The sequence below is a fragment of the Chenopodium quinoa genome, unplaced genomic scaffold, assembly GCF_001683475.1.
Source record: "Chenopodium quinoa cultivar QQ74 unplaced genomic scaffold, ASM168347v1, whole genome shotgun sequence".
Lineage (NCBI taxonomy): Eukaryota > Viridiplantae > Streptophyta > Magnoliopsida > Caryophyllales > Amaranthaceae > Chenopodium > Chenopodium quinoa.
In genome coordinates this window covers 1,972,235-1,988,146 of record NW_018743391.1, presented here as the reverse complement: position 1 = coordinate 1,988,146, position 15,912 = coordinate 1,972,235, and the positions used below count along the sequence as shown (strand labels likewise).

General features: G+C 31.4%; 1 protein-coding gene across 1 annotated transcript; it reads left to right on the top strand.

Moving 5' to 3' along the window:
* The first annotated feature begins 5,444 nt into the window (after positions 1-5,444).
* LOC110738715 (short-chain dehydrogenase/reductase 2b-like) lies at positions 5,445-12,713 on the top strand. Its single transcript, XM_021919124.1, has 4 exons — positions 5,445-5,788; positions 6,314-6,578; positions 10,808-10,993; positions 12,024-12,713. Exons 1-4 carry the CDS (start codon positions 5,754-5,756, stop codon positions 12,417-12,419), a joined length of 882 nt encoding a protein of 293 aa, XP_021774816.1. The 5' UTR covers positions 5,445-5,753; the 3' UTR covers positions 12,420-12,713.
* Positions 12,714-15,912: the final 3,199 nt, after the last annotated feature.

Below are 15,912 nucleotides of genomic sequence, written 5' to 3'. Positions count from 1 at the left end.
TGCTTGTTCAATTGTTCTTGCATTTGATAGCTTTTTATACCGAATTTGGTTGACAGTGGAAGTTATGCCACGCCAGCACGGCCTAGCAGACTGCTACCTTTTAGCAGCCTATCAAACCTCCTCCATGCCACCTTATGCATCTTCTGATCATAGACATGGGTTGGTCATGTTGGCTAGCGGGTTCCCCATCCTGTTTGAGGTTCAGCCATAAGGTTTATACAAAACAAGGCCAAGCACCAAGCACAACTCATGGCTAATCAACAGAGGTCTTGTGGTATGAGTCGTGTCATGTCATGCTTGGGTGGCCCAACGCCACCTTTTAATCTGTTTGGTACTCCGCATTAAGTCTTCCAATGAGTACATAGTAGCAACACTAACAAGTAAACATGCTTTGTTGGTGTATGGCCAACATGTTCTAATACTTACTTTGTCACATAATTAATATGCAATTAGTCAATAATTACTAACTACCACCAAGTATAATTCTAATAAAATAGAAGAAATTAAGTGAGGAACACACAACTAGCTTAGTGGTCCATACAAGATACAAGTGCTTTATTTGTTGCACTGTGTGTAAGCAATCATCACTAAAAATACTTTATCATGCAAATATGGGAGGAAAATGAACCACTAGCCATCACCAAAAAAGTATGATTCCAATTAATGTACGAGAGGTCATAATTCTTACCATGTGAATCAATAACATAATAAAATATTCATCTTTCTATTCAATCTCTCTAACTCTACCTAACATGTGTTCTCCTTCTATACATTTTAATAATCACGAGATAATATATAAAATGAAACTAAGTGTGAGCTCAACGTTAAGAGTTTCAACCAACCAAAGCTCTTAGAGATCTCGATTACAAGTTATGATTGTTAACTTTGTGATTTTCTGCTTGATTAAACATCGAAATACAAGCCTTAATCAAAATAACTATATGCGCGACTATCTACTTTATTTCCACTACCCTTTAAAATTGTTATATTTATATATTTCAATCAACTTTTCTATATCCACGTTGTACTCCCCCTTGTGACATTTTGTATCCAAAAATTTAAATATCGTTAGAAATTCTTTAACCTTTGACCTCTAACCTACCAAAAAGCAACACAAAGGGTTGATTATTTCCTAACAACTGCTTCGTAAGTCTTAACATATAATCAATATCTTTAAGTATATACTATACATGTTTTAATTAATTTAAATCAATGGTTAACTCTTAAAGAAAAAAAAAATAGCACAATTAGTCAACTAGTCAACAACCACTCGTGTGTTAGATGCACATGGAAGCCATATTTGATTAGGCTATCCAATTAATAAATAGTTCCTACTAGCTAAGCATGGTATTATATATATATAGGACGGCATGCTTTATTTTTCTTTGTCCCAAAATTAAGAATTTTTAATTGTAGGTAGACTCTTTTGATCTTTTGTCTGTTTGATTTCTCACTTAAAATTTAGAATAGATTTAATGGCTTAATACCTTCTATTGTAACACCCCTTCGTTCTTTATAGGTTTAATATTAAACAATTCGTACTCCTTTATCATCCAAATGAAAGAGTTAGACCTTGTTCTTTTGAGTTTTTGAGCAGAGCATTACAAATTTTAACAGACTTGAATAGATTTAAGTAGAATAAGACTCTTGTCAAAAAAAAAAAAAAAAAAAAAAAGTAGAATAAGACTCAGCAAAACAGAACAGAGTAGATTTCAGCATAACAAAGTAGATATCAGAGCAGATTGAGTCAGCAAATTACGGCTCAATACAACAGAGCAGAACAGGACATAGTTGATTTTAGCAAAACAGAGCAACCGTAAAAAACAGGTCCTTACTTTTTGAACTTTTGCCAAGAGTTAACGTTAATGATTTCTCTTTAATTAAAAGATGTGTAGAATGAATTTTTTTTAGAAACATGCATGACGTATTGCATAGCCCGCATGTATCATGCAAGTAAGTGTGAAAACTATAACATTTTAATCTCCAAGTAGACTAATAGTCTAGTTACTATTAAGGGTCTGTTCTCTTACGTTGAAATTCAGTTCACTTCAGTTCAGTTCAGCTCCTAATTTCCTTCTCTTATAAAATATTCATTTCAGTTCAGTTCAGTTCAACTCAATTTAGTTCAGTTCAGTTCAATTTAGTTCAGTTCAGTTTAGCTGAGTTCAGTCTATGAGAACATGCCCTAAAATTCGATAAAAATTTAAAACAATATTTTTTTATAAAAAAAAAAAAAATCTTGAGCATTATTTCTTACCTCATCTAATATTTAACTTTGTTTTAATTATAATTATAGTATATGTGTATGATTTTTTATTATTCAATAAAAATGAAGTGAGAATAGATGCTTCCATTGACTAATAGATCACATAGTGCAGATTTCCATGCCACTCAGGCTCACCTCCAGGCATCGGAAAATCATGCATTACATAAGGAGCAAGAAAACGGCAGACTAAGGGTCTGTTCACATTTACTTAATTTCAGTTCAGTTCAGTTCAGTTCAGCTCCAATCAGTTCAGTTCAGTTCAGCTCAGTTCAGCTCCAATCAGTTCAGTTCAGTTCAGCTCTTAATTTCCCTCTCTCATAAAATATTCATTTCAGCTCAATTCAGTTCAGTTCAGTTCAGTTCCAATTAGTTCAGTTCAGTTCAGTTCAGCTCCAATCAGTTCAGTTCAGTTCAGTTCAGCTCAGTAAATGTGAACAGGCCCTAAAAAATAAGCCAATCATGCTAATTAAAAACAATCTAATTTAATCCATTTGTCCAACATTTTAATTCAATCACATGTGATTAATGATCATATAAGCTAATTTAATTTAATTTAAATAAATTTGACAAGCAAAATAAATGACGTACAAATATGAACTTCGAATTAATTTTTTAAGAATTGAGTATAAAATCATTTAGTAGACGTCTTATCTTAATTACCAAGTCAAAGGGATCCATAATTGGTTAATGTCAACGTCAAGTTGATTTTTATAACATAATCACCGGAAAATACTATGTATTTGACCCCTAATTTCCGAATTTCTAACCTAACATACATAAAAGTAGCTTACAAAAATGGTCCATATTTTTCATTTCTTAGTCTGAAAACGATTTGTATTTTTTTTTCAAAACAATGGGGATTAAGTAGAGGAGTAGTAATGTGGACAATGAAAATGTCAAAAGTGTTACAATTTTATCCGAAAAGGGATGAATATTTAACACAAACTTTCTTTTGTTGAATCTTTTTCACGGCTCGATAGAGAATTTGATAAGCCAATGTACATCTATTATAAAGATAGCCTAAATTGATCAAAAGTTACCCTTAAAATGAATAAAGTTACCCCAATATGCATAAAAGTAACCCAATATAAATAAAAATTATCTACGCTTTATTAGTAAATAATCGCATTTTATATGACTAAAAACCAACTATTGGTGATTGAATGTAATTAAATTACCTTTATAAAACTTTTTTTTGTTGTTTATTTATATAAAAATTGTATTATGTTTAAAGTTAGCCAAAAAAAGACAAAAAGTTACCCTTAAATTAGCTAAAAGCTATCCTTATACTGCTCGATGAACACTAATATTAGTGTAAACCGGGGGTATACAAAAAAATTTTAATATTTAAATAAAAAAGTAATGAATATTTTCATTGAATGAGGGAAATTTTGGAACGATTTCCCTTAATATTATTGAAATAGAAATTAATTCCCATTATGCTTCGTTTTAAAAATAAATTCCCAAAGTAGTGTCCACGTAGGATTGGTTTTCGGTTCAGCTTAAAACCGCTAACGGTATTAGCGGTTTTGCAATTTTGGTAAAATAAAATCAAAGAGACCTGTTTTTATTGAAAGGCGGTCTCTTTGAAGTTATCTGTAATTGTCAGCGCTCTCTTTTCTTGTTGTGGGCTAAGAATTAACAAGGAAGCAAAGAGACCTGTCGTATTGAGAGGCGGTCTCTTTGAAATAATCTTCTTGCAAACTAAGCCTTGTGAATTAACCAAGGACGCAAAGAGACCTGTTATTGTTAGAGGCGGTCTCTTTTTTAAAACCGCTATTACCATTAGCGGTTTTAAGTTGAACCAAAAGCAAAAAAAACGATCCTACGTGGACACTATGTAGGGAATTTATTTTAAAATCAATGTATTATGGGAATTGATTTTTATTTCAACAATATTATGGGAAATCGTTCGGAAATTGTGAGACCTGGTTGTATGAAATGAGATTATACAATATTCATTAATTCGTACAATAAAAAGAAGTGTAATGATCAAATTAGGAAAACTGAACGTAAAATAAAAGTATGATGATAAAATCGGACGAAAGGAGTACTTCAAACAATAGCATTACATTAGAATTAACATGTGTGTATAAATCATGTGTTAAATAAAATTCAACCATTATTAGTAAAACCAACTATATTCTCAAAGTTGAAGCTATTTTTCTTACAAAATAGTTTTCATAATCATTTTATTAAGATGAGTATCAATGTAATGGTTTTTAAACACACTTCTCAGGTTTAGGTCACAAAATTCGGTCTAAAATTCATTATTTTTATGTCAGTTTTTTATCATATCGGCTTTAAGGTGGATTAAATTTTTAAAACTCTAATGTGACACACTGACACCTATTAAATTAGACTATATACCGTGGACTCGTGGAGTGATCAATTGGCAATTTTTTAATTTATTCTATTATTTTTTTTATAAGGGAGGTGCCCAATTGGCAAATATAAATTCACAATCAAGACAGATCCCTACTTACTTTGCTAGCTAGTATGAATGCATTTTTAAATTGATATGAAAAAATTGTTGACTTAAACTACATATCAAACGACAGAAGATCCACTGATCCAGCAGTGATAATGTTGATTTTAAGTAATTTCTATTTTATCAGAAATTATAAAGATCATAATTTTTGATAAAAATAAATTGTCAACTTGCTTAGACCCAATAGTATTGGAAATTACTATTTTAATAAGAATTTGATTGAATTAGTCCTTTACATGGTATTAAGATTCGGTGTGACAAGAAGGTTATGGGTTTGAACCTCATCCACCCCTCATTGTAAAGTGAAATATTTTGCGTGGATATGAAGAGACTCGTATTGTAACCCTATTTCAAGCTAAAAAAACTCTCATGTGAGGGAGCGTGAAATAACATACATATTTTGCTTCAAAAAAAAAAAATCATACATATTGACTTTGAGATTCAACCATCAACTTTTGTAGTTATCTACATGTTTATACAAAATCTACATATTAGAAAAAATAAATAAATAAAATCAAAACCGAAGTCAATTATTATGTTATAAGACGAACAATTCAAATTACACTATCATCGTGATAATAGACTACAACAATCAGACTATGTAATGTGAGAATAATTATTTTAATTAAAAAAATGTAAGGTGTGAATTTTTCAAAGTCATGTGCATAATCTCACATATAAACTGTACAACACAATACTTTATTTTTATACACTCCAAAAAAGCTGGTCCTGATCTGGTACAATCATCAATAATCTTAAATTGCTAGTGCATGGAGTATGCACCCTATCTTATTATATACAAGTATCTTTTTTTTTTTTATTTATTTTTTATTTTTTTATTTTATTTTCTGATTATATATTGTTCTATAAATGCTTATATAGCATCTTCTTATTGTTCATTGCTTTTCCACATTTCTTCATAGTTTCTTACACCACTGCTTTCTTAGTTAACCCCAATCATCATATCTAATTATCTTCAATTCCTTGATTACAAATATGGAGCTTAGACAAGATCCCTCTTCTTCCACCAGGTAACTTCTATACTAAATCGCTTATTAGTTTGCGAAAAATGACCATTATGAAATATTAACTATCTTGTGCGGACTAGGTTTACAATATTATTTTTTCAAATGGTAATTGGTTAACGTATACGAAGTATATTTTAGTTTCCTGCATTATAATAAACATATTTATCAATCTTATGTATATTAGTATGTTTATGGCATGACATTAATTGGTTAGTATTTGAGGCAAAATGTAAGTCTTTTTTTTATTTTTTGGCTAAGTAATTGTACATAAGGTTATCCTCTATTTTTCTTTCTTTCTTTTTTAAAAAATTTGTTGTCAATGAATGTCTCTAAGTAAAAGTATAAAAACTTAACATTTTAAAACTATACCTGAGACGAATCTAGCAAGACACACATTACATAGTTAATTAAATAAGTGAATTATATCATAAGTCAATATGGTACGCCTAAAAAAAATGAAGCAAATATGTATTCGTGATAAAAAAAAATCTCGATCTAATTACAACGATTGATTCTACGACGATGTAGATGGTGGGGAAAAGAGACAAGAGCTATAGTAACAGGAGGAAACAGAGGAATTGGATTAGCAATTGTTAAGAGATTAGCAGAATTAGGAGTGACAGTAATATTAACAGCAAGAGATGCAAAAAAAGGCAAAGAAGCTTTGGAATTGCTAAGGAATGAAGGACTTGGTGATTTTATTCATTTCTCTGTTCTTGATGTCTCTGATCCTCATTCTATTTCTGCTTTTGCTACTTGGTTCAACCATAACTTTGGCGTTTTTGACATTCTTGTAAGTTTGCGCATTATCTTATCCTATCCTATCTTATTTTATTTTAATGTTTCTATATATACTTAAGTCATGAGTAAATTTTTTCTTAGTATCAAATTAAGAAGATTGCTAAGAACGTTATAGTCAATTTTCGTTGAACTATAATAATTGATAATGTTAATAATACTTCATAATTTTGCATAAAATCACCTTTTAATTTATTTATTTATTTATTTATTTTTGTACATAACCACCTTTTTAAATAATGTTGTAAAAGACTGCCAATTTTAAAATTTTATATTGCAAATTACCACTTTTTTTAACCAAATTTATTAACTATTCTACATTGAAGTGTTGAACTGGTGATAAGTTGCAACAAAATTTTTAAAATTGGTGGTTTTTTGTAATTTTTTTTTTTTTTTCAAAGGTGGTTATATGCACCAAAAAAAAAAATAAAAAAAAATAAAAAAGTGGTTTCATGCAAAATTTCTTAATAATAATAATGGAGTGTGAATAAGAGAGAGGATACTTCCGTGATTGTGTGAATGTATATGAATGGTGCATGCCATTTTATTTCAACAAAAATATATAACCAAACATTATTCCTAGCAAATAATATTATGTGCTAATTTATTTTGGTTGCAAAATCTATACCTATATATTAGCGTTTTTTAAAATGTCGATATGTTAAGTGTACCCATTCTCACACTAATATTTGTTTCATGTTATATATGTTGACTAAAAATGCATACAAACAATAAAATCTTCATTTCATGTTATATATGTTGACTAAAAATGCATACAAACAATAATCTTCATTTCATGTTATTCTTGACTAAAAATGCAAACAAACTTGTTTCATGTTATGGTTGACTAACAATGTATACGACACTAGTTACTAGTTACGGAGTAGTATAATCTATTTTATGATTCACGAATTAATGCAATAACAATTGCTTATACATTGGAGTCTTTTTTTTTTTTTTTTTTTTTCGTAGTAGTTAATATGAATTGCTAGCATTGTATTCTTGAAAGCCAGGTTTAATTTGGATTTTTATGGCCATAAGATAGTTAATACGGCTAAATATTGATTATGTTTAGAAATTGCTATAAAAGACTAGCTTTTCAACAAAATCTACACGATTTCGTTTTATTAACTAACAAGTTTTGATTATTGGCATTTGGCACTATGCCACCATCAACATATTCTCATTTGCTCGTCTTTTGTTATGTACACATAACACATTAACACATACATAAGAAAGAAAATGTATGCTTATGCAAATTCTTACTATATTCTTTTCAATGTATATTTTTATAATATCAAACATTTATATTTCAATATTGTGCCGCCGCTACACACATAAAGTTGGTGGGTCAATGGGTGAATATTTTGATGATGACTTCACTAATGTTACGGAGTACCTTTATGTGATTATCTGAATATTTCATGAAAAAACGTTTCCAAAAAAAAAAAAAAAAAGAATTGGAAAATTGGAGTAGTTTAGGTGAGCCATTTTGCTTATATATCATTTTAAAATTTTTATTACTAATTTTCATTTTTTAAAAATTGATAGTTTGATGGTATGCGTTAACAATATTACTCGGGTAATTAACTTTTTATATGTTAAACCTAGCATACATTTTAATGATATAAAAATTAAAGTGTTATAATTTTTATAAAAGCGGCGAAAACATTTATAATACATGTATTTCAGCATTATATAGATACTCCTTTTCTACTTTTAATTCTTGAACACCTTCGCATGGCCCGGAATTAATTAAAGGCATCCCTAATTGAATCCCATGATTACACTGGAGTGTTGCAATATTTGTGTGTTGCATGTTATGAGCCCGCCTCATACAAAATCCCCCCCGGTCTATTCTAGGGCTGAGCAAAACTACTCGAAAAATCGAAAACCCGTTGCGTAACCGTTTTGAAAATTAAGGTACCTGATCCGATAACCATAACGGTTCGGGCACCCGTTCCGATAATTTAATTTGTTATCGGGTGATTATCGGGCATCCTTTTAAAATTAACGATTACCCGATCCGATCCGATAAGCAATTTTTTGTTCTTTTTTTCCTACTTAAATCTATTTTTTCAAAATCTAAACTCTTACTTTACTTCATAATCACCTTATAATATCGATGATTAGTAATATTATTAATAATTTGGTCAAGATCATGTGGTATTGTTGTTAATTAGTATTAAAAGATATCATAATAACTAAATTATTAAGTTTAATTATCATTATTGGATACCTTATTGGAACCCGAAGTCCGGATACCCGAAGTTATCGGTTCGGTTTATGGATATCATGTTTCAGTGATACGGGTACCCGTCCCATACTCACGCCTAGTCTATTCATCAAAATCCAACTGTTGCAAAACGGGTTAGCAAATGTTGTTGCCAAAAAAAGAAGGTTAATAATCCCGGCTCCCTGCCATACAAGTATACAAGACAATGCAAAGTGCTTAAGTGCTTCATTTAAGCCTTAGCAAAGAAAGTTGGGGTTGCCTGCTGACAACTACCTAACATGACTTGCTTCCTAAATTAGTGCGCCCCCATTATGCGGCGCAAGTGCGCATTTGTGCATTCGTACGTACTACTTTTGGCAAAAGTTGGGGGCTCCATTTAGCATGAGATATACTATTATTATTTTTTATTTATTTATTTATTTATTTATTTATTTTGAAGGCAGATATACTACTCCGTATCTTATTACTCATGTAATTGGTTGTTATTTTAAATTTGAAGCTACAAACTATCAACTAACAAGACCAGAGAAATTGGTTAATTAGTTTGAATTACATAATCTGATAAATTATGAAAGTAAAGATAGTAGACCCGGGTGCACCATGCGCATGGTGCACCCGCAAGGCGGAAAGAATATATCGTTGTTTGATAAAGATCATATCGTGTTTGACAAATAACATACTTATGTTTGACAAAGAACCTACTTATAAATGTTTGAAAATATGTTATTTAATATATGTTGATTAAACTTTGTTTTTTTGTTTTAATAATACAAAGTATATTCTTTGAATTTGGCTCGAATGTTTTTTGAGGTAATGAGTGATGTACAAATTCTATTTTTTTTTTTTTATTATCATATATTATAATTAAAAAAATTTAATTATCGTATGTTCATTGAGTTTGATTAGTGTGTTCTTTGGGTATGAATTATATGTTTTCTACATAATAACTTATGTAATTTTAACATATGTTATGTTGAATTTTGAAATTTAATTTGAAAATGAATTCTTAAATTATTTTTAATTGAAAATAATTTTAGAGAGAGAAAACTAAAATTATTATGGAAAGTCGAAATTTTGGAGAGATAGAAAACTATTTTTGGGAAAATGATATCTTTGGTAAAGATTTTTTCCGTTAATGTGTAATTTTTCATAAAAATTTTCATAAATTTTTTTTTCACATTCTTTTTGTAATGTATTTATGTTCTTCAGTAATGCTTGTTCCTTTTCAAATACTTGAGTGTTGTTTATACCTTTTTTTGTTTAACCGGGTGCACCATGCGCATGGCGCATAAATCGGAAAAAGAAGGATAATTTACAAAAATATTGTAACTCAATTGATTGATTAGAGGTTGATTGGATGTCCCTCAAATAAAACAAAGTTTGTGTCAAGAAACCAATAAAAAAAAAAAAAAAAGTGACATACAAATGGTTCACAAATTAGGAGAGAAAGGACTTGCGACCCTAAATTACTTAATCTAATTCGTTGCTATTTAACAAAACGAAAATAAAAAAAAAAAAACATTATTTAAGGGTTTGTTTGGCATTACTGTGGTTTTCTGTTTTTTGGTTTTTTGTTTTTTAAAAGTATATGATATATGCCCCACAATGAATCAATAAATATTTAAACTTGTTAAAATCATGATAATTTTGAAAACTGACAACAGAAATGTGGAAACACCTTTTTTTGTTTCCTGTTTTTGGTTTTCAAAAAAACAGGAAAATGAAAACCAAAACTGATGCCAACCAAGCTCTAATTGATTGTTTTTTTTTTTTTTTTTTTTTGGTATTTTTGTCCGGCTCACCCTTTATACTAATTCGGATTTTAGACTCAGTTTTGAGTGATTAGGTTTCAATCCCCTTTTCAATTGTTATTGTTAGGGATCAAACATGCACACTTTTCTACCAACTGCAGCTTCAATCCAAGAATCAATTAGTATAGTTGAAAGCTTTCTCAAACCATAAAGTAAAAACAAAATTGTTAATTTCAGGTGAATAATGCTGCGGTGTCATTTAATGGGCTATATGAAAACTCAGTAAAACATGCGGAAATAGTGATCAAGACAAACTTTTATGGTCCAAAGTTGTTGATAGAGGCTTTATTGCCATTCTTCCGATGCTCATCAACCCATAAAAGCCGCATTCTCAACTTCAGTTCAAGGCTTGGCCTAATTCATGTAAGTTATCATTAACTTTTCTACTGTTTTTGAATATTTATTTGATTCTCTAAACTTATTGCAAAGCATGACTAACTACCTCCGTTAATCTTTAATCAGAACGTTTCTATTTTGGAAAATTTGTGAGGAAGGAGTGAACGACCTTTTAAGAGGTCGACTTAGGTGAATAAGGACCTTTAAGACAAAATTTGTGAGAAAAAACCTTATAAATTGTGTGAGGTTGTGAAGAAGAATTTTGGTTGGTTTTCCAGCTAGTCAACGCGTAGCTCCGACATTGACTATCATGTTCTTAGCACATGACACTTAAAAAAAGACCCTTTCATACTTTTTCCCCCATATTTTCCTTCATTTCAAACAATCCCGTGCTAGGCATGAGGGGAAACATTGGAAAAATAGTGATTTGATGTCTTTTTCAGTGTCATATGCTAGGCACGTGAAAGATATTGCTAGAATTAGGCGTTGAATAGCCGGAAAACCAACTAATGTCCCTCTTCACAACCTCACACAACTTATAAAGTCCTTTCTCACAACTTTTATCTTACAAGGTCCTTTCTCACAAAATTGCTCTCTTAAAAGGTCATTTTTTTCATAAATTTCTCTTTATTTTTCATAGTTGTCATTATATAACTTTTAAGCATAAAATAAATATTTACGTATTTTCCCATATTAATGCTGATTGCTGACATGCCATAAGTCCAAAGTCTCCAAACCAAAACAGTTCTCAGGTATGGCTAGTTAAAGCGTGTGTATCGCATATGTTAACCGCCCTAGTAATATAAAAGTTGAAACATTCCAACTTAAAATTTGAGGAAGAATATGGTCAAGTACATTCTAAAGTTGATTATAGCTTAGGGCCAATTGGGTTAAGAGACGAAATATATTAGAGTAACACTCAAATACTCCGTCTTATATTGAAGTTGATGCAAATTGTAAGTGTAAAGAACTTTCGGGAACTAGAAATCATAACTCAATACTCTGATCACACATCTATTCATCTCCCTTAATCAATTTATGTTTTTTTGAAAAGCAGACTGTTAAAAACAAGAACATAAGAGCAATACTCGAAGATGAGGAAAATCTAAGCGAGGAGAAAATTGATGGAGTAATAAAATTGTTTTTAGAGCAAGTAAAAGAAGGGAAATGGGAAAACGAAGGATGGCCAAAAGAATGGACAGATTATGCTGTGTCGAAACTAGCATTAAACGCGTACTCAAGGATATTAGCAAGAAGATTAAGAGATTCAAATATAAGTGTAAATTGTTTTTGCCCTGGTTTTACTCAAACTGGTATGACTGGTGGTAAAGGAAGTCGTACTGCTGATATTGCTGCTAATATTGGAGCTCAACTTGCTCTTCTTCCTCCTCAATCTCTTCAAACTGGCAAATTTAGTATGGGCCAAAGTTTCTTCTTACATTCAAGGTTTTGAAACGATTTTGTTGTAACAATGTCCAATTGTTAAATGTTACGATTGTTAATTAGCACGTGTGCGCAACCTTATTCCGTGTTATTTTTATATCGAGCTAAATGTATATTTTTTTTTTATAATGTGTTATGTGTAATGTTGTATATTCTTTTAATTTATGTTCTTTTTGTTTTGATTGACTATTATTTAGGAAGAGCATTACGCACTTGCAGCTTGCTCTTAGTTAAAACCATATTTAATTTGAATTGACAATAATCACAATCGCAACAACTTAAATTTTGTACCACCTATATATTTATTTTGATCGATTAGATCACAATAGTTTGACTTTTGCATTACGTTTAATAAATAAATAAATTGCGCAACTAATATTTGACTAACTTTATAAGTGTTTCCTCTAAATAAAAATAAATGAAGTATCTCATAAAATAGTAATCTCCTCATCATATTTGGGGAGACAAGTAAACATTTAATTTGTTTTATTATGAACTACAAATCGATTTCGATACCAATGAGATATTGATCTAGTGATTATGATGACTGAGGGCTTGTGATAGGTAATTCGGATAATATAAAAACCGAAATCCAATCAAATCCAAACTTTAAATCGGATCGGATTAAAATATTTTGAAAATTCGGATTTTCGAATCGGATTGACTTTGTTTAGATTAAAAAAAACCAAATTATCCAAAATATGAAATCATGCTTTTACAAATAAGGATACTTTATATTAATCATGTAAAATTATGTTGATAATTACATTTATATAAATAATGTAAAATTATGTTTTTAATATTTGTATTAATCTTGTACAACTATGTATTTAAGACTAAGCTTTTTATAATTACATTTTTATTTTTATAATCACTTTAGTCCCTAAAAATTTACAATGTATTTTAACTCGGATTTTTGGATTGAATCAAAATAACCGAATTTTAATTCGGATTGGATATATTGGATTGGATTCATGAGAAATTCGGATCAGATTAGATTTGAAAATCAAAACCAAATTTTATTTAGGATCGGATTGGATTTGGCCTAAATTCAAACCGAAAACCGAATAGACACCCCTAGAATTAACCGTTCCTCTTTAGTTCAGTTTATTCTTTGGTTTGGATCGACTTTTGAAAACCCTACCCCTTGACGTGATTTCTCCTCTCTAACACTTGTAATCACTATATACTATTTTCTCTTTCATTTTTTTTAATGTAACAATTCATGTCTTGTACAACTTTGTCTTTAGTTTTCACCCTAAGCAAAAATTTGACTCACTTGGTAAGACTTATTTTCTCATATCCTAGAGGATTTGAGGCTTGAATCTTGCCAATTGAGGATGTTTAATAGTGAGAATCCTCTTACATATTCCCGGCTAACCCTTAGCGCATAACTCCTATTTGTTAGCAAATATATAGGATGGAAAAATGTATCACTACACATGCATAATAGGTGACATGTGGTAAATATTTTAGGCGAAAATATTCAAACTATAGGATGGTAAAAAGTACCACTACATGCATAATAATACACAAAAAATATTATTAAGACAACTTATATTTTAATGGTACATTATACACGCATAATAGTACATTATAATGTACTTCCTCCGTTTTTAAATACTTGCTCCATTTCTATTTTTTGCACTATTCATTTATCCTACTTTGACTAATGTTTGTGATTTATACATAAGAAAAAATATAGTCGTGTGGGTACTTGTTGGAATCATCTCAATGAATAAATTATTAATTTTCAACTGTTAAAATTTATACCTATTGATAATTAAAGATATTAGTGATCAAAGATTAGCATCGGCATGCGTGTCCAAGAGAAATGGAGCAAGTATTTAAAAACGGAGGGAGTATCAATGTAGAGTCAGCTTTTTTCCAAAAGCTTGCCAAATTTACATTTTTGCCATCCTATATGCTTTGTAAATACATAGCAGTTATGTGTTGAGATGCACTCATTTTCCCTCTAGTCTCAAATCTTAGCTACGCGACTCTTTATTATATTCCATACTAGGTTAATTAGATCTCGTGCCATGCACGGTGATCTATAGTTATAACGGAAATTTCACCAAATGCCACTGAGCAATTTAAAAATTCACCAAATGCCATCGGACTTTTCAGAATTCACCAAATGCCATTCAATTTTTAAAAAATTCACCCAGTGCCATTAATGACCAACGACCGTTAACTCCGTTAGTAATATAATTGGACTATTTATTTTAATTCATAAAAATTAAAAAAAAAAAACAAAAAAAGTTAAAAAAAATACAAAAAATTAAAAAAAAAAAAACCCCAAAATTTTCCCAGCAACCCCGACCACCGCCAAACCCTAACCCCTTCCCTCAACTCGCCGGAAAACGGTCGGTCACCATCGGAACCACCAACAATCGGCCGGCCGACCATGTAGCTCCCCACCTGACCTACCGCTGACCCCCAAAACCACCCACGCTGCTCGTCCCGACCCCAAAAACCCTGCTCCCTCACTGCCACCACAGCAACTCCACCTCCAAGCACCACACTGCCCCCTTTGCTACAACCACACGCACCACCACATCAGCCACGATTAGCACCACCCAGCTCCCTTCGCTGCTCCCACGCGCACCAATTGATCTAAATCCTCAACCCCGATGCACCGCCACTTCACCGCCACCACTACAGAACCCATTTGGGTTTCGGGTTCAACCCAGAAATCCCATTTTCTAGGGTTTTAGGTTTTCTGGGTTAAGTCGATTTTTGGTGGTTTAAGGTGAGGGAATGGGGTTTATAGGAGCCGGAAAACAGGGGAGGGGGTGGTTTCGAGGCTGCGGTGGTCGGGAAGGGGTTGAATCAGAACCGTTGCTCGTGAAGGTGGAGGTTGGTTGTGGTTTTCGCGGGTTAAGGTTAGATTGGATGGGTGGCGCGTCAAGTAGGGAAGGTCAGAGTAACAATGGGTGGGGGTCGACGACAGCGGGTGATCCCGACTCCGGCAAGTCGGTTTCTGGGACTGGGGAGAGGTGAGTTGCGTGAAGGGAGGGGGAGAGGGATAGGGAATGGTGGTGAAGGTGGTTCCGGTGGTGACTGGTCGTTTTCCGGCGAGATGAGGGGAGGGGCTAGGGTTTGACGGTGTTGGGGGTGGCTGGGAAAATTTTGGGGGGATTTTTTTTTTTAATTTTTTGTATTTTTTTTAAATTTTTTTGTTTTTTTTTAATTTTTATGAATTAAGATAAATAGTCCAATTATATCATTACACGTGTCATGATTAACCCCTAATTACTAACAGAGTTAACTACCGTTGGTCATTAATGGTACTGGGTGAATTTTTTAAAAACTGGGTGGCATTTGGTGAATTCTGAAAAGTCCGATGGCATTTGGTGAATTTTTAAATTGCTCAGTGGCATTTGGTGAAATAGCCGTAGTTATAAACTAAATTAACCCCGTGCCATACACGACATAAAAATTTCTTTGAAATAAATATGTTTTATATATGTACCTCATATGATAACCATTAATTGCAA